We start from the raw sequence: 25,404 nt of genomic DNA, 5'->3' as shown, positions 1-25,404 counted from the left end.
ATATAAGTGAGTCCAATTTTTCCATCAGAGGTTGAAAAATGGACGTATCATGAGCTGGTACCGGCTGTGCCATCGAGGTCGATGGCCGCATTGGCATCGATGGAATCTGGGGCATCGACATCAAAGGTACCGCTGGTTGCGCCCTGGATGGTACCAGTCCTGGAACCGACGGCATCGTTGATTGTGATTTCCTCGGCATCGGCATCGCGTGTACTGGCGATGGAATCGGCGATGGTATGAAGGCCGGTGTCGATGGCAGGAGAGGAGTAGTCGGTCGTGGCATCGCTTCCACAAAGGCATCCTGAACCGCTTGGCGTATATAAACGTCAAGTTCCGCCCGCATGGATGGTGTGAACAGAGCACCCATGGGGGGAGGCGGTGGTGGCGACATCAGTACAACCTCAGAGCCCTGAGGAGGTACGGTTCCTTCCGCCGGAATCGGCGAGGATCGCCTTGTCGATGGCTCGGAAGCCTTACCTTTGAGCCGGGGTTTCTTGGACGGTGCCCCGTCATCTGTCGATGGCTCACCGGCTATCGGGGTAGGTGATGCCGTATGCGGCCTACGATGCCGATGGTGATGTTTGTCTTTTTCGCGGGCTTTCTCACTGCCCGATGTTGAGGCCTTGGACGATGGTGAGGGGGAGGAAAATGGAGCGTCTCCCGACTCACCTGAGTGACGTTTTTTCAATACTACTTTTCTAATCGATCCAGCCGGAGACGATTGTTTGGAAGTAGATGGAGCAGTAACTAGTTGAATCTTGAATAGCTGCTCCATTTTGTCCAGCCGTAGACGTCGACCTTTCGAGGTCATCGTAGCGCATAAGGGACAATTTTTCACCTCATGACCCTCACCAAGGCAAAGTACACAGTCCTGGTGTGGGTCTGTGATAGACATATTTCTCGCGCATTTTGGGCATTTTTTAAAACCTGTAGCCATTTTGTGGCCGGACAGCCGTCGACGGCCTAAGACTCAGGTAAAAATGTTTTTAACCAAAAAACGGAACGGAACCGCGAGAACGGTAAAAACTCACCGCGATGACTAAACTAAGGGAGACCCTTTGCGGTTGAAGTTTTTTTGAAAGTTTTCCGTGAGGAAAATTGTGGAGAATCCCACAGGACTCCCAATAACCGCGAGGCTAACTGCTTCGCGGAAAAAAGAAGACTAAAGGGAGACCCCTGTGGCAGGGAATATCATAGCATGCTGGGCATGCTCAGTAGGCACACTGGTGCCAGTCAAAAGTTTCATAGAAACTTTTACAGAAGTTTTCCGTACATAGGGCTCCATTACTGATGTCACCCATATGTGAGGACTAGCATCCTGCTTGTCCTGGGATAAAAATAAATACCAAATCTGCAGCCGAACGGGATATTACAACGCAAACTTGACATTCTTTTTAACAAGATCTGAGCCATAAAGATGTGAACTCCTTGCATTTAGCGATTTTTCGGTTTGAGAAATCTTGGAAGATCAATACCTTTCAATTTTTTTTTTTATAGTGCACATCTCAAACAGAGCATGTATTAAACAGAGAGAGGAATATGGAGATTCTTGTAAGAATGAATTACCAAAAGGGTTCGCTACATCATCCCTGATGCAGCCATTGTGGGGTGAAAAGCTGACAGTGTCGGATTGATGGCTTCTTTGAATGCAGGCTGAACTCAGGCCACTGCTACATTTGAGATAAGTTGAGAGGAAGTTCCTCCTTTTAAAATAAATTTTTATAGCGTTTTTAATGGTTTTGGGATTATCACAAGACAAAGAAATTTTCCACAATATAGAAATTCACAAAAAAATAATGAACATTTAATAATTATCTTTAAGATCAGAAAGGAGGGTTTTTGTTTTTTTTTAACTAATGATGGTGCTTTTGTCTTTCATATCAAAGGCATGTGTTGCCTAGATTATGTGCATCTGAAGATTTTTCTCCAAACTAAACAAATGATTTAAAATTTAAAGCTAGGATTTGGGTGCAATTTTTTCTTTTGTTTGTCCTGACGTTTTGCAACCAGTTTATCTCCTTTTTTGTTGGATATTTGGTGGTATAATTTCTCATAATTGTCTTCTTCTTCCAACTGGCTTTAAATCTTGCCACACCACTTCAGAAAGATTGCCTACTTGTGATCTAAGCCACCATATCATGTAGCCCTATGACTATTTCAAATAAAGTGATGTCTGTTATGTACAAGACACTTTAAAATTTTACGACATCCCCCCAAAAAACCACTATATGATGATCTTTATGTAATAGTTCCAAAAGAACTGGATTATGCATTTTTTTTTAATACTAAATTTGGTGTGATACATTGTTGCAGCTCCTTGAACATACTTCAAACATTAACAGTTTCAAAGCAGAAAAACAGCAAAGACAAAAACATACAATAATAATTTAGAGAGAAACATCATGTCAGAGCTATCTAAATCAGTTTATTTGGAACCACTGAACAAAATTGCATTTGGAACAGTTATTAAGGCACCCTGTATTTTTTTCTCTTACATTCTCTATAAAACGCAATTTTTTTTCATGTTGCATAGTTAGTATATTCTAAAGGAATCAAAAGAGCTGCATCTCCCACAGTAGATATCTAGCCACAGCGTGGAATAAGCCTTCCTGCTATACACAAGTGTGGAACACCAAGGATCTGAAACCAATCTTTGGAAAAAAAAAAAGATTGGGAAGGAAAGTAGCATGGGGAGAGGGAGAGATCTGCTTTTCATCAGTGATGAGATAGGAGAAGTCTGTTTCCACGAGAGGAAGAGAAGAGTCAGGGTTCCTTGCCTGACAGAAATTGCTATGTGAAGGTAAACTGCTTCAGACAATGCCTTCAATGTACAGCTGCCCTGTACAGCTGACTCTCAGCATATAGCGTCACACATTTGAGTTATTGCTTCTGAAACCATTTCCTGCTTCCCCACTTGTATGGTAATAATAAAGCAATGCTCTTCATTGCTTAGAGTACGGTAAATAAATGTAAAGGTGCTTGGTGCAGTACAGAAATAGTGCAACCTAGTGGGGAGGAGAAGGGAGCTGTAAAAAGGAAACCTAGGCTCTAATCCCACTATATCCACCTACTACAGATGCTTAACCTTGAATGCAAAGTCTGCAGGGATGCTGCACAAACAATGTACATTATAATGAAATGTGCACAATAACTGCTTCGATTTTAAAGTATATACATACCCTGCAAGACTCTGAACACAAAAATAGGAATATTTTGGTAAGATCAGGGGAAATTGCATAAGGAGATAGATTTATTTCACCATAGTGACTTTCAGCAGGGGAAACAAGGCCAATCCTTGCAAGGGAGCATCAGACATTTCCATCCATGAGTTTCTGCCAGGAGAATGACATCAGATCTGCATATAGGAATCACTGGCCATTGGTAGGGAAAGCAATGCCAGGACACACCAACTGGCAGAAGCAAGAGAAGCATGGAGGCTGGGTCTATGGTTGTTAAACAAATACTACTATTGCTTCCAAACAGGCAGGTATTGGCTTGCCTCCCACCTCCACCACTCACCTTCTAACACATACAAAATAAACTTGACACTCTAGACTTCAAGGTTCCTCCCACACCCTTTTTTAAAGCCTTTTTTTCCATCCCTCATGAACAGCTGACCCCTCAGAGAAGGATTGCATGTTGATATCATATCTGTCATTCAGTCACATGCAGAATGATCTAATCTGTGCCTGTGCCTGTCCCAGAAGGCACTAGGGTTTTGTAGGGCAGAGAGGAATCAGTTTCACAACCCTAAACAGAAGCAGGTTTTCTAGATAATCAAGAAAGAGGCAGCTAACAAATCCACAGAAAGATACTGTACATGGAAAAAAAATTAGACTGTATTAAAAATCCAAATTACATTTCAGAAATTCTTCACAAACCATGGCAGGGCACTCACCAAAAGGAGCTATGCCTTCAATTTGATTATTCATTGAACCCTGTCAATATTTAAATGTATTTTTTTTTACATGTTTACATGGAAAAGAATAAAGAAATTTAACAAGGTCCAGTGATTAATCAAATTACAAGCACACCTCTTTTCAGAGAGCATATTATGTATGGCTTTCTGATAACCTCTAAATAATAAGTGCACTGCTGTGACTTGGGAGGAATTCGAGGAAGCAGTATGTCTGGTGCAGGATGAGCAGATAATTCCAGGGCATCAGGGACAGGATAGGATGAGTCAGTTCCTCCACATCTCTACCCCCAATAAAGTGAGGCTGTTCCCTGAAGGAACCAGAAAGGGGGTGCCCAAAAGTAAGCATATGGCATTTAATGAGCTCCCTTCCTCATCTCTCCGCAAGAAAAAATTCCCAGTGCCAACACCCCTTCCCCTCCCCACCCAATAACAATTAAAAACACACAAACTACATTAAATAAATTAATAACTCCTTCAAAGAAGGAAACAAGGCGACTGTGCTATGGCAGGTTATTACATTCCAATTAGTACAAAATATATCTGTGCAAACCTTTTACAAAAAGTTTAGGTGAGAGAAAAATGCTAGGAGTTAAAAGTGAAAGCAAGGAGAGGGAGAGATTTTGTCCCCTCGGATCTGACTGCAGGAGCTTCTAGGGCATGCACTGGCATTGCTCGCGAGAACGCCTCCAGCCTCTCCCAGCTAAAAATAAAGACAAGCTTCTAAAAAGGCATTCATGATATTGGTTTCTTTTCCTTATACTTCTACAGGCTATTCATAAAATCAAATTAAAAAGTTCAGTTACAAAATAAAACCTTTAAAATCCACCAATATCAGAAAAGCGGCAAGCTTTGCATAGGATTAGAATATGCAAGGAGATAATAACATAGGCGGATTAGACCACAGATTCCACATGAGGACCTCTCTCAACTCTTTAATCCTTTTTTATTTGCCCCCACTCACTAAACAGCAGTTCCCACCCCTTTCCTAAGGCTCAGAGAAAATGACTGCACTCCCCCTCTACCCTCAGCAGTGTGAGAGAGGGGCAGGTGGAGGGGAGACTGGCACGATATCTTGGGAGGTGCTGCACAGAATTACAGGACATCACTGATTACCCAAAGAGGGCAATAGAACTGAGCTGGGGGAGGAGGTAGAAAAGCAGAGGGGGCAGACAATACTTCATTTGCAATCCTATCTAAAATGTAAGGATCCCCCAGATGGCTCGTTCTTCTAGAAAAGCCAAGCGGGGTTAAGTGCACAGAGAATCCAGCCAAAGAGATTGATGGCATCATACTACAAACTAGGAATGGAAGGGGGAAGTCCCAACAGCAGCAGGGGACTGCGCTTACAACCATTCTGCAGCTCCAGCTTCTCTTCTTCACATGTGCAAATATCTTCTCAAAGCAGAAATGACAGCCCCCTCCACCCTCAAACAGGAGCTTCAGCTGGTCAGCTTGACCATGGAGTTATCGCAGGTGGGACAGTCCTCACCCAGGATCTGCCGCAGCTCACTCAGGCGCTGCTGCATCTCAGGTACGCCAGCCAACTGCTGTTCCAGCCGCTCCTTCTCCTCTGTCAGCGAAAGGCGGGCAGCCGTGTCCAGTTTCTCAAACTTCCAGCCACCCTCCCCATCAAACTGCAGCAGATGAGTGTGATACTTCCTAAAGAGAGAGTGATGACATTCATCAAAAGACATCCTTGGGAAAGACAGACAAATCCCCCCACTCCTTATATCCAGCAAGATAGAAAAAGAAAGACAAACACGGCAAGAAAAAAAGTATTACTGAGGAGGGTCCTAGGAGAGGGGCAAATTAAGAGAGGAGGGTTACATTGGGGAATCCTAGGAGATTAGTAGGAAAGAGAGTGAGGGCCAGCCTTAGGGGGTTTTTGACTAGTGTATCAGCACAAACTGCTGCTGTGGCACTCAAAAAGCAATATGTATTGATCACTTGGAAGGATTTCCCATCTTCCCTCACTCAGGGTGCTACTAGAGCTAAGGTTGATCCTAGAATGAGAGATGGGAATTGAGATATAAAAGGGGCTGATGCAATAAAGTGCACAGGTTAACAAGCGGTTGGATGCGCATTTTGGACGCACTACACTAACACCCGATGTAATAAGGGGACCAGCACTTCCAAAACGCAAGCCCAAACAACTGCGTAGCTGATAGCACTTAACACATGTAAATTACATGTTGATAAAGCTATTAGCTATTACCCCCTGATGCAGTAGATCCCCAGGCACCCAACGCATGCTTTTTAACTTGGCAAATTTAACACCAGCCCCAGAGCTGGTGTTAAGTCATTTGCAAATCATGGGGTTATTAAAAAAAAAAATTCAAAAATACTGTTCTCTGTTGTTCCTTCAGAGTGGAGGAACCACAGAGAAAGGAAAATTGGTTCTTACCTGCTAATTTTCGTTCCTGTAGTACCACGGATCAGTCCAGACTCCTGGGTTTATGTATCCCTGCCAGCAAATGGAGACAGAGAAAGTTTTACTGTCACTCCTACATAATTTCTGGTGCCACCTGCAGTTCTTCAGTATTGGCTTGTACCCAAGTGCAAAAAAACAAAACACAAAACAAAACCCCAACTTGTAAAAACAAATTTAGAAAACTTTTTCCAACAAGTCTGTATTCCATACCATGAAAAAACTCTGATTATGTATTAAGAAACGCAGCTAAGTGAACGACTCTCCACCTCCACAGAACGGGCGGGTTCTGGAGTGATCCATGGTACTATAGGAAAGAAAATTAGCAGGTAAGAACCAATTTTTCTTTCCCTGTATGTACCCGGATCAGTCCAGACTCCTGGAGGTACCAAAGCTCCCCTACTTAGGGTGGGACCTGGACAGTCCTGCTTGCAAGACACTCTCGCCAAACAACTGAGACTCTGGATCCCCACATTCAGACGATAATGCCTAGCAAAGGAATGTAGAGACTTCCAAGTTGCCACTCTACAAATTTCCTGCGGCAAAACCAACTGAGCCTCCGCCCACAAGGCCGCCTGAGAATGCGTTGAATGCGTCCTCAAACCTTCAGGTACTTGACGCCCCTTGAGAATGTATGCCGACCCAATAGCCTCCTTGAGCCACCGTGCAATGGTAGCCTTGGAAGCCTGAGTACCTCTCTTCGAACCGTTCCATAAGACAAAAAGATGGTCTGACCTCCTAAAATCATTTGACACCTTGAGATATCTCAACAAAGCCCTGCGGACATCCAAGAGCTTGAGCTCCCGTGCAAAAGGCTGGGAAGAATCCAACTCCAGAAAAGCGGGAAGTTCTACTGTCTAATTCACATGAAACACAGATACCATCTTCCATGAGAGAGGGATACTGTCCGCAAGGAAACACCAGAATCTGTAATCTGTAGAAGACAAGGCCTGCAACTCAGAAATTCTTCTAGCTGAACAAATAGCCACTAGAAAAACCACCTTTAGGGTCAAATCTTTAAGCGTTGTTCTCCAGAGGGACTCAAAAGGCACCTCACACAAACCTCTAAGAACGAGATTAAGATTCCAGGACAAACTCTCCTCACTGGAGGATGCAAATTCTTAACACCCCGGAGAAATCTAACCACATCAGGATGAGAAGACAATGGGTATCCTTCCACTTTACTTTGCAGGCAATCAAGAGCCGCTACCTGTACCCTAAGAGAGTTGAAAGCCAAGCCCTTGATTAAACTTTCCTGCAGAAAGGATAAAATCTGAGATACCGAAGCCTGTAAAGCTAGCACTTTGTTAGCTATACACCAAGCCTCAAAAACCTTCCAGATCTGCACATATGATAAAGTAGATGTTCGTCTAGCCTGAAGCAGGTTAGCAATGACCGGCTTTGGATATCCTCTGTGTCTCAAACACCTCCTCTCAAAAGCCAAGCCGCTAGATAAAAGTGAGCAGCCTGGTCTGAAAATATGGGTCCCTGCTGAAGGTGGTATGGAAGATGACCGAAATGCAACAGACCGTCCACTGCCAAGATGACCAGATCCGCAAACCACAGCAGACATGGATACTTCGGGGCTACCAACACCACTTCACTCGGGTGTCTCATTATTCGACGCAACACCTTGCCTACCAAAAGCCAAGGGGGAAACACCTCCTGAGGCCAAGGTAACACCAGAGCATCAACTCCCTCAGCCCCATATTCTTGTCTTTGACTGTAAAACCAAGCCACCTTTGCATTGAGATGAGTCGCCATTAGATCCAAGTGGGGACAGCCCCACCTCTCTCGGATGAACTGCATCTCTGACTCGGACAGCTCCCTCGCCCCCGAATCTAGAAAGCTTTGACTTACAAAATCTGCTTAGATGTTTTCGACCCCAGCGATGTGAGACACCTCTATCCGGATCAAGCGTTGCTCCGCCCAAAGGATTAGCTCCTGAGTCTCCTGGGCCACCTCGCGACTCTTAGATCCTCCTTGCCGATTGATGTAGGCTATGGTCGTCGCATTGTCCAACAAGTCCCTCACTGACCAGCCTTGAAACAAAGGCAGAAACGTAAGCAATGCTAACCTCACTGCCATGGTCTCTAACCTATTGATAGACCAAGAAGCTTCCTTCTTGGACCAAGTGCCCTGAGCCAACTGTCGCTGACATACTGCTCCCCAACCAGAGAGACTGGCATCGGTAGTGAGAACTACCCAATCCGGGACCTCCAGATCAACTCCATCAACTATGTTGGATGTTAGCAGCCACCAAGTTGGATGGTCCCATGCATAGTCTTCTAGAGGTAAAGGAAGATGAAATTCCTCCGAGAGCTGTCTCCACTGCGTCAACAGCGCTCTCTGCAGTGGTCTCATATGCGTAAAAGCCCACAGCACCAACTCCAGCTTTGAAGCCATTGAACCCAGAACCTGCAAATAATCCCAGACTCTGGGTACTTGCAACTTCAACAAGCACCGGACTTGACTCTGCAACTTGCAAACTCGCTCTTCTGTCAGAAACACCTTGCCTTCCCACATGTCGAACTGCACCCCCAAATAATCTAGGGTCTGAGATGGCACCAGGTGACTTCGTTAAATTTACCACCCAAACTAATAACTCCAGTGTAGTTATCACATTCTGCACTGAGCCACATTCTGCACTGAGCCACCTTGCTCTGACTTTGCCCTGAAGAGCCAGTCGACCAGATAAGGGTGCACTAGTACTCCCTTGAGCCGTAATGCTGCTGCAACCACCACAATTATCTTGATGAACGAGCATGGCGCTGTGACCAATCCAAAGGGAAGAGCCCGAAACTGGAAGTGCTGGCCCAGTACCATGAACCTCAGAAATCACTGGTGGTCCAGGCGAATAGGAATATATAGGTATGCCTCAGTCAGATCCAAAGAAGCCAAACACTCCCCCTTGTGCACTGCCACAATCACCAACCTGAGGGTCTCCATCCGGAACCTCAGGACCTTGACAGCCACATTTACTCGCTTCAAGTCCAGTATCAGTTGGAAAGTGCCTTCTTTTTTTGGAATGACGAAATAAATGGAATAGCAAATGTTGCTTACCTGATGTAACAGGTGTTCTCACAGGACAGCAGGATGTTAGTCCTCACAAATGGGTGACATCGAGGATGGAGCCCACCACGGAAAACTTCTGTCAAAGTTTAACAGAACTTTGACTGGCCCCTACTGGGCATGCCCAGCAAGGCACTGACCCTGCAGCCAGCAGGGGTCTCCCTTCAGTCTGATTTTCAAAGCTACAGACAGTGCCTAAAAAGTAAAAATAAAACGAACCCAACACCGCGGGGTGGCGGGCGGGTTTCGTGAGGACTAACATCCTGCTGTCCTGTGAGAACACCTGTTACATCAGGTAAGCAACATTTGCTTTCTCACAGGACAAGCAGGATGGTTGTCCTCACAAATGGGTGAGTACCGAGCTGAGGATGACCTGACTTGCACCAAATGTACCCAACGGCGTGCAACAGGCACAACAACTGGGGTGTAATTTGGGAAAGGGCATCCGCACCCTACCGGGCAGGTGGAAGGGTGTTGGTACGTCAGGTTGGAAAAAGGTTACGCAAGACAGATTGGCCGAAGATGGAGTCCTGTCTTCCAGCTTTGTCCAAACAATAGTGGGCTGCAAAGGTATGGAGAGAACTCCAGGTTGCAGCTTTGCAGATGTCCGGAAGCGGCACCGATCGAAGGTGTGCCACTGACGTCGCCATGGCCCTCACAGAGTGTGCTTTAACACGGTCTTGAAAGGGAATGCCAGCTTGCTGATAGCAGAAAGAGATGCAGTCCGCCAACCAGGAGGAAATAGCCTGCTTACCCACAGGTTGTCCTAACTTGTTAGGATGGAAAGAGACGAATAATTGATTGCTCTTCCTGTGAGAAACTGTACGGTCTAGGTAAAAAGCTAGAGCCCGTTTACAGTCCAGGGTATGCAGAGTCTGTTCTCCAGAGTTGGAGTGGGGCCTAGGAAAAAAGATAGGTAGTACGATAGATTGATTGATATGAAACTCCGAAACTACCTTAGGCAAAAATTTAGGGTGAGTGCGGAGTACCGCCCGGTCCTGCAGGAGCTTAGTGTAAGGCGGATAGGTAACTAGGGCCTGTAATTCACTAACCCTGCGAGCTGAAGTAACAGCCAAAAGGAATAACACTTTCCAAGTGAGATATTTCAAGTCACAGGAGTGCAGAGGTTCGAAAGGTGGTTTCATGAGACGACCAAGAACCAGGTTAAGGTCCCAGGATGGGGCCGGAGGACGCAAGGGTGGCTTGAGATGGAGCAAGCCCTTAAGGAAACGTGTGACCAGGGGTTGTACTGAAATAGGACTACCCCCAATACCTTTATGGAAGGCGGCTACCGCACTGACATGCATTCTTATAGAAGAGGTTTTAAGACCTGATTCAGAGAGATGCCATAAATAGTCCAAGAATTTAGAGATTGGACAGGAAAGGGGATCAAGGGACTGAGAAGTGCACCATGATGTGTACCTTTTCCATTTGTATGAGTAAGATCTTCTTGTGGAAGGCTTTCGTGAAGCTATCAGGACACGAGAAACGGAATCTGAAAGGTTAAATGGTTGAAGAACTAACCTTTCAACATCCATGCCGTCAGGGACAAGGCTTGGAGGTTGGGATGGAGGAGGCATCCGTCGTTTTGAGTGAGCAGATGCGGGTCCTTTCCCAGAGGAATGTGCCTGCGGATGGAGAGATCCTGGAGTATGGGAAACCATACTTGGCGTGGCCAGTAAGGTACTATCAGGATCATGGTTCCTCCGTCCTGGCGTAGCTTCACGAGAGTCTTTGACACAAGAGGAAGAGGAGGGAATGCATAGAGCAGACCGGTCGTCCACTTGAGGGAGAATGCATCTCTCGGCTGAGAGTGCTGGCTCCGAATGAGAGAGCAATAATTGTCCACTTTGTGGTTCTGAGGGGACGCAAAGAGGTCTATGCGGGGAAAACCCCACTTTCGAAACAGAGAGGTCGCTACGAGAGGGTTGAGTGACCACTCGTGTGGTTGGAAGACACGGCTCAGCTGGTCTGCCAATACATTGTCTACTCCCGGCAGGTAAGTGGCCGTGAGGTACATAGAGTGGGAGAGGGCTTCCGCCCAAATCTGCGCAGCCTCCTGACACAGAAGGAAGGATCCTGTGCCTCCCTGCTTGTTTATGTACCACATGGCCACTTGGTTGTCCGTCTGGATTAAGATTATCTGATGGAATAGATGATCTTTGAAAGTTCTGAGCGCATAGCGGATTGCTCGAAGTTCCAGGAAATTTATCTGGTGTTCGGCTTCCTCTTTTGACCATAACCCTTGGGTTTGGAAGTTGTCCACATGGGCTCCCCAACCGATGTGAGAAGCATCGGTGGTTAGGATTACTTGCGGATCCGGTGGGAGAAAAGGTAAGCCCTGAAGGAGGTTGACCTGAGTCGTCCACCAGGTTAAAGACAGGCGCAGCGCTTGTGTAACAGTGACTATGGAGGACAGAGGCTGAAAAGCTTGAATCCATTGGTGTCGTAGAGTCCATTGTGTTACTCTTATGGCTAGTCGGGTCATGGGAGTGACTTGAACCGAGGATGCCATGTGTCCTAGGAGAATGAGGAATTCGCGAGCCGTGGCAGTGTGTTGAGACTGGAGCTGGCGAGCCAGGGATATTAGGGTATGAACCCTCTGATGAGGAAGGTAAGCCTTTGCCTGTAAGGTGTCCAAGTCTGCCCCAATGAAGGATAAGGTTTGAGATGGGACTAAGCAAGATTTCTCGTAATTGACAAGAAACCCTAAGGAAAGGAGTGTTTGAATTGTCAATTTGAGGGAGGATTGAGCAATCTGTTGGGTGGAGGCCCTGATTAGCCAATCGTCCAGGTAGGGGTAGACGTGGACACCTTCCTTCCGTAGGAATGCTGCTACCACTACGAGACATTTGGTAAAGACTGGTGGAGCAGATGCCAGACCGAAAGGCAATACCCGGTATTGATAATGGTCGCGGCCTACCAGAAATCGCAGATACTTGCGATGGGATTGTGCGATCGCTATGTGAGTATAAGCGTCCTTTAGGTCGAGAGCGCACAGCCAATCCCCCTTTTGTAGCAGAGGGAGCAGTGCGCCCAGGGTTACCATCTTGAATTTTTCTTTTTGAAGGTATTTGTTGAGGGCTCGAAGGTCCAAAATGGGACGTAGTCCCCCTGATTTCTTTGGTAGTAGGAAGTATCTGGAATAGAATCCCTTCCCTCGCTGAGAGGGAGGGACGGGTTCTATAGCATTTGATTGTAGAAGAAGAGATACTTCCTGTTGTAATTGAGCCAAATGGGTGGTTAGACTCCACGCTTGAAGAGGCGGGGAGTCTGCCGGAAGAGTTATGAAGTTGAGGTGGTAACCCTGTGCGATAATTGCTAGCACCCACTGATCTGAGGTGATCTGCAGCCAAGCTTGTAAAAAATGGTACAGTCGACCTCCTACAGGGATGTCTGGAAGAGGGGTTTGGCATGTGCTCCCTACAGGGGAGTCAAAGGCCAGCCGCAGGCCCAGGAGGAGGGGCTACAGTAGGCCTTTGTTTCCTAGGCTGACGTGGCTGAGGTCTGGTAGAGGATCGAGCTGGACGAGGCCTGGCCGATGGAGGATAGTAACGACGTGGCCGAAAGAACGACTTTTTAGAGTCTTTCTTAAGTGGTTGTTTGGAGGAAACCTCAGACGGAACAGAAGAAAGTTGTTTCAGCGTCTCGTGGTGATCTTTTAACTCAGCTACAATTTGCTGAATTTGTTCTCCAAACAAATTGTCCCCTAAGCAGGGTAAATCCGCTAAACGATCCTGGACCTCTGGGCGAAGGTTGGATGACTTTAACCAAGCCCAACGTCTGGCCGAGATAGCAGTAGCTGAAACTTTTGTGGAAGCATCGAAGATGTCGTAAGCTGTTCTGATCTCGTGCTTCCCAGCTTCAAACCCTTTGTTAAGAAGGGCCTGAAGCTGTGGCTGGTATTGGTCAGGTAATGTATCAGCGTAGTCTTGCATCTGTTTAAGGATGGTTCTGTTGTATTGAGTCATGTAAAGTTGATATGAAGCTATGCGTGAAATCAACATAGCTCCATGGTACACTTTCCGGCCCACACTATCCAGGAATTTATTGTCCTTGACAGGTGGGGTGGAAGAGTGTGGCTTTAGACGCTTGGCCTTTCTTTGTGCGGACTCAACCACAACAGAGCGATGATCCAGTTGAGGCTTTTGAAAGCCTGGTGCTGACTGGACGAGGTATGTGGAGTCAGCTTTCTTGTTCACTGGTGAGACAGATGAAGGAGACTCCCAGTTTTTCTTTAAAAGATCCAGAAAGACCTGGTGAATGGGGATGGAAGCGATGATTTTTGGAGCATCCAAAAATTGAAGCAGTTCCATCATCTGGTGTCTGTCATCGGTCTCAGATTGCAGCTGAAAGGGTACAAGTTCTGACATCTCCTTTACAAAATTTATAAAGGAGAGATCCTCTGGAGGAGATCTTTTTCTACTCTCTGTAGGAGATGGTGGAGAAGGTAGATCTGTGTCAGAAGATGTATCATCACCCCAGGTATCGTAGGGATCATGTGGGGGTTGAAGCCCTGAAGGACCTGGTTGAGGATCCGAAGGCATCGAATGAAACCTTGAAGGAACCGGTGCTGCAATCGGTACTGGGAATGGCATCGAGGGTTTCGGGGTTGCCGATGGAATCGGTGCAGGTTTCGGAATCGATGGAGCCGAAGGATAAATCGGTGGAGATATGCGAGAAGGCACCGATGGGACCACCCCGGAAGGGGGAATCAGAAACGGTGTTTCTCCTGCCGATGAGAATCCTGTCGGAGACGGTGGAGTTATCGGTGCTACTTGGATCATCGATGGAAGGGCTTGTACAAGTGCTTCCATACGGTGTAGTAGCGGTGCCAGCGCTTCCACCAGAGGCTCGGTGGCCGGTTCCCTCCTCGGTGGCGGAGTCGGTGCCGGGGTCGGTGCCGGAATCGGTGCCGGTGGAGGTTGGAACCTTTGCATCGCTTTATCGATGGCCTCCTGGACCAGCCGGTCCAGTTCTGCCCGGAGACCAGGGGTAACAATACCCGGCTCGACGGGAGAGGGAGGCTGAGGAAGAGCCGGAGGGACCACCGTAACTGGTGGGATCACGGCTCCCACACCCCGAGAGGGTGAGGGTTTCCTCGATGCCTGCGAACGAGACGTGGACGGTGCCAAGTCTGATCGAGGCCTCTTAGTCGGTGGCTCGGCCAGTTCAGAGGTCGATGACTGTGGATCCTCGACGGGCCGAGACTTGTGCCGTCGATGGTGATGCTTGTCCTTTCGATCTCCTCGCCCATCCGGGGAGGGAACAGGAGTCGACGGCCGAGAAGTCATCGATGGTGGACGGTCACCGGAGGGTTGACGATGGTGGTGCAACTTCGACGGTGCCGGTTCCGATGACGTCGATGCTATCGATGGCGTTGGGGTGGGTGCATGGAAGAGGAGCCCCATCTTCTCCATCCTGGCTTTGCGACCCTTAGGTGTCATTAAGGCACATTTGGTGCAAGTCAGGACATCATGCTCACTACCCAAACACAATACACAAACCCTATGGGGGTCTGTGATTGACATAGTCCGGGTACAGTCCGGACAACGACGGAACCCCGTCGCCATGGCCTAAGGCCAAATTTAGCCGCGGGATCGGTAAGTGCCAATAGGCCTCAAGGGCCAAAATCGACGGCAGTCGATGAAAAAACGGCAAAAAACTTACCGGTTTCCACAAAGGTGAGAAAAAGTTGTCGAAGGGAGACCCCTGAGGGGCAAAATTTTCTTCGGAAAGAAAAACCGAATTCCTGTCAGGAACGTGGTAGAGAGCTCCTTTCACCGCGTGGCAACTGCTGCGCGGAAAAAAGAAGACTGAAGGGAGACCCCTGCTGGCTGCAGGGTCAGTGCCTTGCTGGGCATGCCCAGTAGGGGCCAGTCAAAGTTCTGTTAAACTTTGACAGAAGTTTTCCATGGTGGGCTCCATCCTCGATGTCACCCATTTGTGAGGACAACCATCCTGCTTGTCCTGTGAGAAACCTTCCGTCTCCCCTTTCGTCCTGGGGAACTGGAATCACTGCCCCTAGCCTTCGCAACTGGTCTAACGTCTTGTGCACCACCCGTCGCTTTTCCAACAACTCGCAGGGAGAGACTAGAAACAGGTCACAAATGGGCCAAGCAAATTCTAACACGTAACAGTCTCCACTCCTCGTAATATCGAGCTAGGCGACCTCCTATACAGGGAACAGAGGAGTGGACCAGCCTCGCTTCATTATGAGGACTTTGGCCCTGTAGCTCCACCTCCTGTGGAAATTCTGAAGGGTCTCCAGCCTCCTTGAAAGGACTGTCAACAGGCCTGACCTTATGGAGCGAACTGTTTCTGCGAAGCTAGGGCTCCCCCCCACTGGAACAGACTCACCGGAGTCCTTGCCAGATGGAACAGGACCCAGTAAGCGCTGAACCATGGAAGGTCTCCGAGTCTGGGACTGCCCAGACTCCCAGGAGCAAAAGGCTGAGGCCCCAGCCCTGCCTGCTAAACCAAATACATCTCATGGAGTAGCAGAATAAAATCAGGTGAAAAAGCCCTGTGAAAACAAATGCTACTTACCTGTAACAGGTGTTCTCACAGGACAGCAGGATGTTAGTCCTCACATATGGGTGACAACATCAGGATGGAGCCCAATCATGGAAAACTTCTGTCAAAGTTTCCAGAACTTTGACTGGCCCTTACTGGGCATGCCCAGCATGGCACTAACCTTGCAGCCAGCAGGGGTCCCCCTTCAGTCTTATTTGATAGCTACAGGCAGTGCCGAAAAAATAAAACAACAAAACGTTACGAACCCAACACCGCGGGGCGGCAGGCGGGTTTCGTGAGGACTAACATCCTGCTGTCCTGTGAGAACACCTGTTACAGGTAAGCAACATTTGCTTTCTCACAGGACGGTAGTCCTCACATATGGGTGAGTACTGAGCTGAGGATGTCTGAACATGCACCAAATGTACCCAACGGCGTGCAACAGGCACAACAACTGGGGTGGAATTTGGTAGAGGGCATCCTGAACCCCACCGGGCAGGCGGAAGGGTGTTGGTACGTCACGTTGGAAATAGGTTACGCAGGACAGATTGGCTGAAGATGGAATCTTGTCTTCCGGCTTTGTCTAGGCAATAGTGGGCTGCGAAAGTGTGGCAAGAACTCCAGGTGGCAGCCCTGCAAATGTCAGGAAGCGGCACCGATCTTAGGTGTGCTACTGAAGTCGCCATGGCCCTAACAGAATGTGCTTTAACACGGTCTTGGAAAGGAATGCCTGTTTGCTGACAGCAAAAAGATATGCAGTCCGCCAACCAGGAGGAGAGAGTCTGCTTACCCACAGGTTGCCCTAATTTGTTAGGATGGAAAGAGACGAATAACTGAGTGCTCTTCCTGTGGGAAACTGTACAGTCTAGGTAGAACGCTAGAGCCCGTTTACAGTCAAGGGTATGCAGAGCCTGTTCCCCTGGGTTGGAGTGGGGCCTGGGAAAGAAGATAGGTAGTATGATGGATTGATTAATGTGAAACTCTGAAACTACCTTGGGTAAAAACTTAGGGTGAGTGCAGAGTACCGCCCAGTCCTGCAAGAGTTTAGTGTAAGGCGGATAGGTAACTAGGGCCTGTAACTCACTAACCCTGCGAACTGAAGTGATAGCCAAAAGGAAAATCACTTTCCATGTGAGATATTTTAGGTCACAGGAGTGAAGAGGTTCGAATGGTGGTTTCATGAGCCGCCCGAGAACCAGATTAAGGTCCCAAGAAGGGGCCGGAGGACGTAAAGGTGGCTTGAGATGGAGCAAGCCTTTAAGAAAACGTGTTACGAGGGGTTGTACCGATATAGGGACATCCCCGACACCTTTATGGAAGGCGGCTACCGCACTGACATGCATTATGATGGAAGAGGTCTTTAGACCTGATTCCGATAAATGCCAGAGATAGTCCAAAAACCTTGAGATTGGACAGGAAAAGGGATCAAGGGATTGCAAAGAACACCATGATGTATACCTTTTCCATTTATAGGAATAAGATTTTCTCGTGGAAGGCTTCCGTGAAGCAATCAGGACACGAGAAACCGAATCTGAAAGGTGAAGTGGTTGAAGAATTAACCTTTCAACATCCATACTGTCAGGGACAAGGCCTGAAGATTGGGATGGCGTAGACATCCGTCGTTCTGAGTGATCAGAAGCGGGTACGTTCCCAAGGGAATGTGCCTGCGGATGGAGAGATCCTGGAGTATGGGAAACCACACTTGGCGTGGCCAGTGAGGTGCTATCAGGATCATGGTTCCCTTGTCCTGACGGAGCTTCACGAGAGTCTTCGAGAGAAGAGGAAGTGGAGGGAATGCATAAAGCAGACCGGCTGCCCACGAGAGGGAGAATGCATCTCTGGGCTGAGAGCGCTCGCTGCGAATGAGGGAGCAGTAATTGTCCAACTTGTGGTTCTGAGGGGACGCAAAGAGGTCTATTTGGGGATGACCCCATTGCTGGAAGAGAGCGGTCGCTATGGAGGGATTGAGAGACCACTCGTGCGGTTGGAAGACACGACTCAGTTTGTCTGCCAAGACATTGTGCATTCCCGGCAAATAGGTGGCCCTGAGGTACATCGAGTGGGAGAGCGCTTCCGCCCAAATCTGTGCAGCTTCCTGACACAGAAGGAAGGAGCCTGTGCCTCCCTGCTTGTTGATGTACCACATGGCCACCTGGTTGTCCGTCTGAATCAGGATGACGTGATTTGATAAGCAATCCTGAAAAGCTCTGAGAGCATATTGCATCGCTCGAAGCTCCAGGAAATTTATCTGGTGTTTGGCTTCCTCTGGAGACCAAAATCCTTATGACTGCAGATCGTTCACATGAGCTCCCCAGCCGAGGTTGGAAGCGTCGGTGGTGAGAATGAGTTGAGGATCTGGCAAGTGAAAAGGCAGTCCCTGGAGGAGATTGTTCGATCTTTCCACCAAGTGAGAGACAGACTGAGTGCGTCGGTGATGTGGACAATGGTTGACAGAGGCTGAGTCACTTGAATCCATTGTGACCTCAGAGTCCAATGCATGACTCTCATGGCCAGGCGGGCCATTGGTGTGAGGTGGACTGAGGATGCCATGTGTCCGAGAAGGACAAGGAATTGTCGAGCTATTGCTGTATACGGAGACTGCAACTGATGAGCGAGGGACACGAGGGTTTGCACTCGTTGAGGTAGAAAGGCTTTTGCCTGTAAGGTGTCCAAGTCTGCCCCAATGAACGATAAGGTTTGAGATGGGACTAAATAGGATTTCTCGTAATTGACGAGAAATCCTAGAGAAATTAGAGTGTGTAGGGTCAAATATCCAGGGACGATCGAGTGGCTTGCTGGGTTGGGGCCCTGATTAACCAGTCATCTAGAAAGGGGTAGACATGAACACCTCCTTTCCTGAGAAAGGCTGCGACAACCACGAGACATTTGGTAAAGACTCATGGTGCCGATGCTAGGCCGAATGGAAGCACTCTGTATTGAAAGTGCTTTGGGCCTACTAAAAATCTGAGATACTTGCGATGAGCTGGAGCTATCACAATGTGGGTGTACGCGTCCTGGAGGTCCAGAGAGCAGAGCCAGTCTCCTCTTTGTAGAAGAGGTAGAAGGGAGCCCAGGGTTACCATCTTGAACTTTTCCCGCTGGAGGTACTTTGTTGAGGGCACGTAGGTCCAGAATTGGACGAAGCCCCCTGGATTTTTTGGGAATCAGAAAGTACCAGGAATAGAACCCTAGGCCTTGTTGTGAAAGAGGGACGGGTTCCATTGCTCTTAACTGGAGAAGAAGGGAAACCTCCTGCTCCAGGAGGACAGAGTGGTCGGTTACTCTCCACGCTTGTAGAGGTGGTGATTCCAGTGGAAGAGCAAGAAAGTTCAGGTGGTAACCCTGAGCAATGATTGCTAGCACCTATTGGTCAGTTGTGATTGATTGCCACATGCCGTGAAAGTGGCACAATCGACCTCCCACTGGTATGGCTGGCAGAGGGATCAGGCTGCTGCTCTCCAAGGGAACGTCAAAAACCTGAAGCAGGCCCCAGCTGGGGAGCTGCTTGTGGCTTTTGCTTCTGGGGCTGGTGGGGCTGAGATTTCTGATAAGGCCTCGTAACTCGGGACCTTGTTGGTGGAGGATAGTACTTCCTTGGGCAGAAGAATTACTTCCTAGAGTCCTTCTTGAAGGGCTGTCTAGAAGGGAAGTCAGAAGGTATCGATGAGAGCTGTTTGAGGGTCTCATGATGGTCCTTTAATTCAGCCACTATTTGCTAAATCTGTTCACCGAACAGATTATCTCCTATACAGGGCAGGTCAGAGAGCCTGTCTTGTACTTCTGGGCGAAGGTCAGAAGACTTGAGCCAGGCCCAGCATCTTGCCGAAATGGCAGTTGCAGAGACTCTAGTGGAGGTGTTGAAGATATCGTAAGCTGTTCTTATCTCATGCTTTCCTGCCTCAAACCCCTTATTGACAAGGGTTTGAAGATGTTCTTGAAATTGGTCAGGCAGGGTTTCAGAGAATTCATGTATTTGCTTGAAAATGACCCTGTTGTATTGGGTCATATACAGCTGGTAAGAAGCAATCCTGGAGATAAGCATGGCCCCTTGGAACACTCGACGACCAATATTGTCGAGGAACTTGTGTTCCTTGACAGGAGGGGTAGAGGAGTGTGGTTTCGTCCTTTTTGCTTTCTTTTGAGCCGATTCCACCACAACTGAGTGGTGGTCAAGCTGAGATTTTTGAAAGCCAGTGGCTGACTGTACTAGATAAGTAGTGTCAGCCTTTCTGTGTACTGGGGCAATGGATCCAGGGTTTTCCCAGTTCTTTTTGAGGAGGTCAAGAAGAACTTGATGAATGGGAATAGAAGTGATCACTTTAGGGGCATCCATGAACTGGAGAAGCTCCATCATCTGGTGCCTATCATCTTGCTCCGTTTGAAGCTGGAAAGGGACCAATTCTGACATTTCCTTCACAAAACTAATGAAAGAGGTCCTCTGGAGGAGAACGCTTTCTACTTTCAGTAGGAGAGGGAGGTGAAGGTAAGTCATCGGTGTCTGTGGACGTATCATCACCCCAGGTGTCATAAGGATCAGTAGGGTGACCTGAAGGATGAGAAGGGGGTTGGATACCTGAAGGGCCTGGCTGATGCTCCGAGAAAATCGAAGGAATCACCGGGGCACCGTGGATGCCCTGGGGGGGTAATCTGTGCCAGCATCGAAGGTGTCGATGTGCGTATCGCCCCCGATGAATGAATCGGTGGCGAGGGACGACATGGCATCGATGGCTGAGGCAATACCCCCGAAGGAGGAATGCGGAACGGTGTTTCTCCTCCCGATGAAGCTGTCATCTGGGAATGCACCAGAGCCATGGGAGACCTGGGAATCACCGGCAGAAGGGCGGTCATGAACGCCTCCATCCGGGATAGCAGCGGTGCCAGCGCTGCTGGAATGGGGTCGGTGACCGGTCCCACTCTCGGTGCCGGAGGAACCTGGAGTCGTTGCATCACCTTGTCGATGGCCTCCTGGACCAGCCGATCCAGTTCTTCCCGGAGACCTGGGGCAATCAGCCCCAGCTCCGTGAAGAAGAGGGAGGCTGAGGCACAGTCGGAGGAACCACCTTTACAGGCGGAATGGCAACTCCCAAACCCCGATCGGGTGAGGGTGGCCTCGATGTTCCGGTCGCAGGAATGGTCTGTGCCGTTCCTGGATGGGGCTTCTTCGATGGTGGCTCGGACGGTGGCGAGGTCGATTTCGCTCCCTCGACGGTCCGAGACTTACGATGCCGGTGTTTCTCCCTACGATCCCCTCGATCTTGAGGGGGAGAAACGGGAGTCGATGGCCATGAAGACGTCGATGGCAGGCGGTCACCGGACGGTTGTCGATGCTGGTGCGACTTCGACGGTGCCGGTTCCGATGATGTCGATGCGATGGACGGCGTCGGGGTGTGAGCATGGAAAAGGAGTCCCATTCTTCTCCATTCTGGCTTTGTGACCTTTTGGTGTCATGAGGGCACATTTGGTGCAAGTCAGGACACTGACGAAGCCCCGACGCCATGGCCATAGAAAAATCGAGCCACGGTACGGTCGACGGCCAGTAGGCCGCGAGGGCCAAACTCGACGGTAATAGACTAAAAACGGTGAAAATCTTACTGGAGTACCGCGGCCTGAGAAAAGTTAGAGGAGGGACCCCTGTGGGGCAATCTAATTTTAATTAACTCCGTGAGGAAAATTCCTGTCAGGAATCTCTTCAGAGCTCCTAAACCGCGAGGCTACTGCTGCGCGGAAAAAAGAAGACTGAAGGGGGACCCCTGCTGGCTGCAGGGTTAGTGCCATGCTGGGCATGCCCATTAGGGGCCAGTCAAAGTTCTGGAAACTTTGACAGAAGTTTTCCGTGATTGGGCTCCATCCTGATGATGTCACCCATATGTGAGGACTACCATCCTGCTTGACTTGTGAGAATAGCAGAAACCTGATGGGAGCCAGCCAAAGAGGAACCAGACAGTGGGAGGTCTGAATAAAAATCCTCAACTACCCTTCCCTACTCCTCCTCGGAACTCGTGCAGATCGGGGAAAGCCTCAGGGGAAAATCTCACCCCTCTGGCGGTGTGGTCCGTGCCAACTGAGAATTTGAAATGGCCGCATTCCCGTGCCACCAGAGGATGAGGCCATCCTGACCTGAACCCCCACATACAGCGAGAGTCACCATGGGAGAGCTGGTACACCGCCTAGCCTCCACCGGACTCCCCAATGGCTCTTCTTCCCCCGAAACACAAGCGGCACAGAGTCCCAAAGCTGCTCAGGCATGCCGGTGCCATGCCACAAGCACAGCACACAGAGCCACGGACCATAACACCCTGGCGGGAAACCCCGGTGCTGACTGTGTAAAAAAAAAAAAAAAAAAAAAATTTTCGGGAGAGGCATAAGAAGTCCTCCTCCTTTTACCGCTGCTTCCACAGAGCATAGAGTCTTCCCTTACCTTCATTCCTCTGGTTCCTGTCTCTGTTTTTTTTTTTTTAAATAAACTTTAATAGCTAAACAAAACTCCCTTAGCATGGAAAACAGAGCTGTCCAGCACTACAAGAGTATCAGCCTTATTGAAAAAGAGAGAGACACACTGACTAAAATTAGCTGCCCTGAGCCCAAAGCCGCCTTGTGAAGGGTAGGGATCTGGACCACCAGATTTACACCCCACGGATCAATGGAGCGAGCATATTAAATAGTCACCGACCCCCAGCTCGTCCATCTCAACCAGACAGAGAAGGAACCACCAATACCCAACCCCCCCCCCCCCCCCCCGAGTGGCAGGCTCACAAAAACTGAAAAATAAAAAAAAATCATCTAAGCTCGAAACTCCAGGTTTTGCACTGAAGAACTGCAGGTGGCACCAGGGATTATGTAGCAGTGTCAATAAAACTTTGTCTCCATCTGCTGGCAGGGATGCATAAACCCAGGAGTCTGGACTGATTCGAGTACATACAGGGAACAGTAGATATACTAAAGATCTACTAAAGAATTAATGAAATGGATTGACTACAAAAAAATAATTTTCTGGACCCACAATATACACACGCTCCAGGCTGATTTTGCCCCTTGCTTTAGTGCGTCTAAAAAAGGCTATTTTTGTAATCGATCCATTTCATTACATTCATTCTTTGAGTGCCCGTAGCAATTGTACATAAGAACATTCAAGGGTCCATGAAGCCCAGCATCCTGTTTCTAACAGTGGCCAATCCAGGCTATAAGTACCTGGCAAGTACCCAAAAACTAAGTATATCCCATGCTACTGATGTTAGTAATAGCAGTGGCTAGTTTCTAAGTCAACTTGATTAACAGCAGGTAATGGACTTCTCCAAGAATTTATCCAATCCTTTTTTAAATCCGGCTACACTAACTGCACTAACCACATCCCCTGGCAACAAATTCCAGAGTTTAGTTGTGCGTTGAGTGAAAAAGAACTTTCTCCGATTAGTTTTAAATGTGCCACATACTAACTTCATGGAGTGCCCCCTAGTCCTACTATTATCCAAAAGAGTTAATAACTGATTCACATTTACCCATTCTAGACCTCTCATGATTTTAAAGACCTCTATCATATCCCCCTCAGCAGTCTCTTCTCCAAGCTGAACAGCCCTAACCTCTTTAGTCTTTCCTCATAGGGGAGCTGTTCCATTCCCTTTATCATTTTGGTAGCCCTTCTCTGGATCTTCTCCATTGCAACTATATCTTTCTTGATATGCGGCAACCAGAATTGTACACAGTATTCAAGGTGCGGGCTTCACCATGGAGCAATACAGAAGCATTATGACATCCTCCGTTTTATTCACCATTCCCTTCCTAATAATTCCTAACATTCTATTTGCTTTTTTGACCATAGCAGCATACTGAGCTGACAATTTCAATGTATTATCCACTATGATGCCTAGATCTCTAGCTCCTAATTTGGAACTTAACATCGTGTAACTACAGCATGGGTTATTTTTCCGTATATGCACCACCTTGCACTTGTCCACATAAAATTTCATCTGCCATTTGGATGCCCAATTTTCCAGTCTCACAAGGTCCTCCTGCAGTTTATCACAATCTGCTTGTGATTTAACTACTCTGAATAATTGAGTGATAATAGCAATAAGCACACAGCTATGTCTCCTGGGCACTAGAGATGCACAATTTCTGCCTAGTGTGTCCCTTTTAATGCACCAGCTCATTTAAATATAGCATCAGACGTCCAGGAAAGGTGTGTGCGCGGTTAAAAAAAAAAAAAAAAAAAAAAAAAAAAAAAGGCACCCAGTTTGGATGCACGTTTTTACTCGTGTCTTATTGCATCGGCCTGAAAGAGAACAAATGGAGAGGTAACAGACAAGAAATGCATGAGAGAGGTGTTAGAGAGTGAAAGATTGAGAAAAAGACAAGGAAGAAGGAGACAAAGTGGCAAAGGCTTTTTTTTTTTTTTTTTTTTAATTAAATTGGAGCCCTTTTTTCTGGCCCTGGCCAATTTTATGAATGGCTGTGCCTGGAGCATGTGGGAGGCAGGAACAAGGAAGACAGTGTGCAGAAAATATATTCAGAAAGCCCTTGCATGGCTGTCTGCTCTGGAAGAGATCCAGAGTCCTCCCGTGACTTACAGGACATGGGGAAATGGGAGGTGAAACGATCAACACAAAGCCTAACACAGCAGGATTCAACTGAGCTCTGAGACTTGTATATAAACACTAAAAGCAGACATATTACCATCAATATAAAGAGGGATTAAAACATAGTGAACTCGGGAGCAAGGTATTCCAGAAGGAGCCCACATAAAAACAGAAAGTTTAAAACAAAGGTTCAGACTCTCTTTTAGGTTTCCACTCCATAGCATCAATGTTAAAATATGAGCTTGTCCCTCACAGACACCAGAGGAAGCTATACAAAGTTCAAGGATCCTCAAGTTATCAGGAGAAGCTGGGAAGAAAGAAAGAAATGGGAGGGTGATCCACCCCCATATACCAGAGTGAGGGGCGGTGAGTGATGGAGAGCAGGGCGATTCCTGCATCCTTAGCAGCCTGGAAGATCTTGCCCTCCACATCAATGCTGACAGCACTGGTGCACTCATCCAGAAGTGCATATTTGGGCCTGAGGAGAGAGAAAAAAAAAGGAAGCTCAGCACAGGACACTGTTGCTATATTCTTCTTTCCGCTTCCCCTGCTTTGTTCCTTTTCCCTTTACCTTCCCAGCCCCTTGGCCAGGAAGTGCTGCTCCTGAGATCACCGGCTGCAGAGTACTAGGTGCAGCCCCAAAGAATCCTGATGGAAAGCATAGTGTGGGGTATTTGTAGTGTTCTTTTCATTATCATAGATTAGTGTTCAGCTCTTTCTTTTTCTCCTTCTCAGTAGCTTCACCACTTCATAGCTGAGTAACCACTGGAAAACTTTACATCTAGAGCATGTCAACCTTACAATGGTCTGTGGTATGACAGTGCATGGGTGTTGACTTGTTGAGCCAAACAGTGCTAATCCACAGACAGCTGTATAAGATTATGGAGCCCTGGTGA

At 47.9% G+C, this 25,404-nt stretch overlaps 1 protein-coding gene across 1 annotated transcript in view; it reads right to left on the bottom strand.

The window, feature by feature from the left end:
* Positions 1 to 2,405: 2,405 nt before the first annotated feature.
* Positions 2,406 to 25,404, bottom strand: part of ABCD1 (ATP binding cassette subfamily D member 1) — a 161,642-nt gene continuing 138,643 nt past the window's right edge. Inside the window, exons 9-10 of the mRNA XM_029609328.1 lie at positions 24,861 to 24,986; positions 2,406 to 5,578 (exon numbers count right to left, since the gene is read on the bottom strand). Of these exons, the coding sequence (XP_029465188.1) occupies positions 5,359 to 5,578; positions 24,861 to 24,986 (346 nt within the window). The 3' untranslated portion in view covers positions 2,406 to 5,358. The remainder of the gene's footprint in view (positions 5,579 to 24,860; positions 24,987 to 25,404) is intronic.

Source organism: Rhinatrema bivittatum, chromosome 1 (assembly GCF_901001135.1).
Source record: "Rhinatrema bivittatum chromosome 1, aRhiBiv1.1, whole genome shotgun sequence".
Lineage (NCBI taxonomy): Eukaryota > Metazoa > Chordata > Amphibia > Gymnophiona > Rhinatrematidae > Rhinatrema > Rhinatrema bivittatum.
Note: the sequence above shows the minus strand (reverse complement) of the source record. Positions and strands in the feature narration are given on the sequence as shown.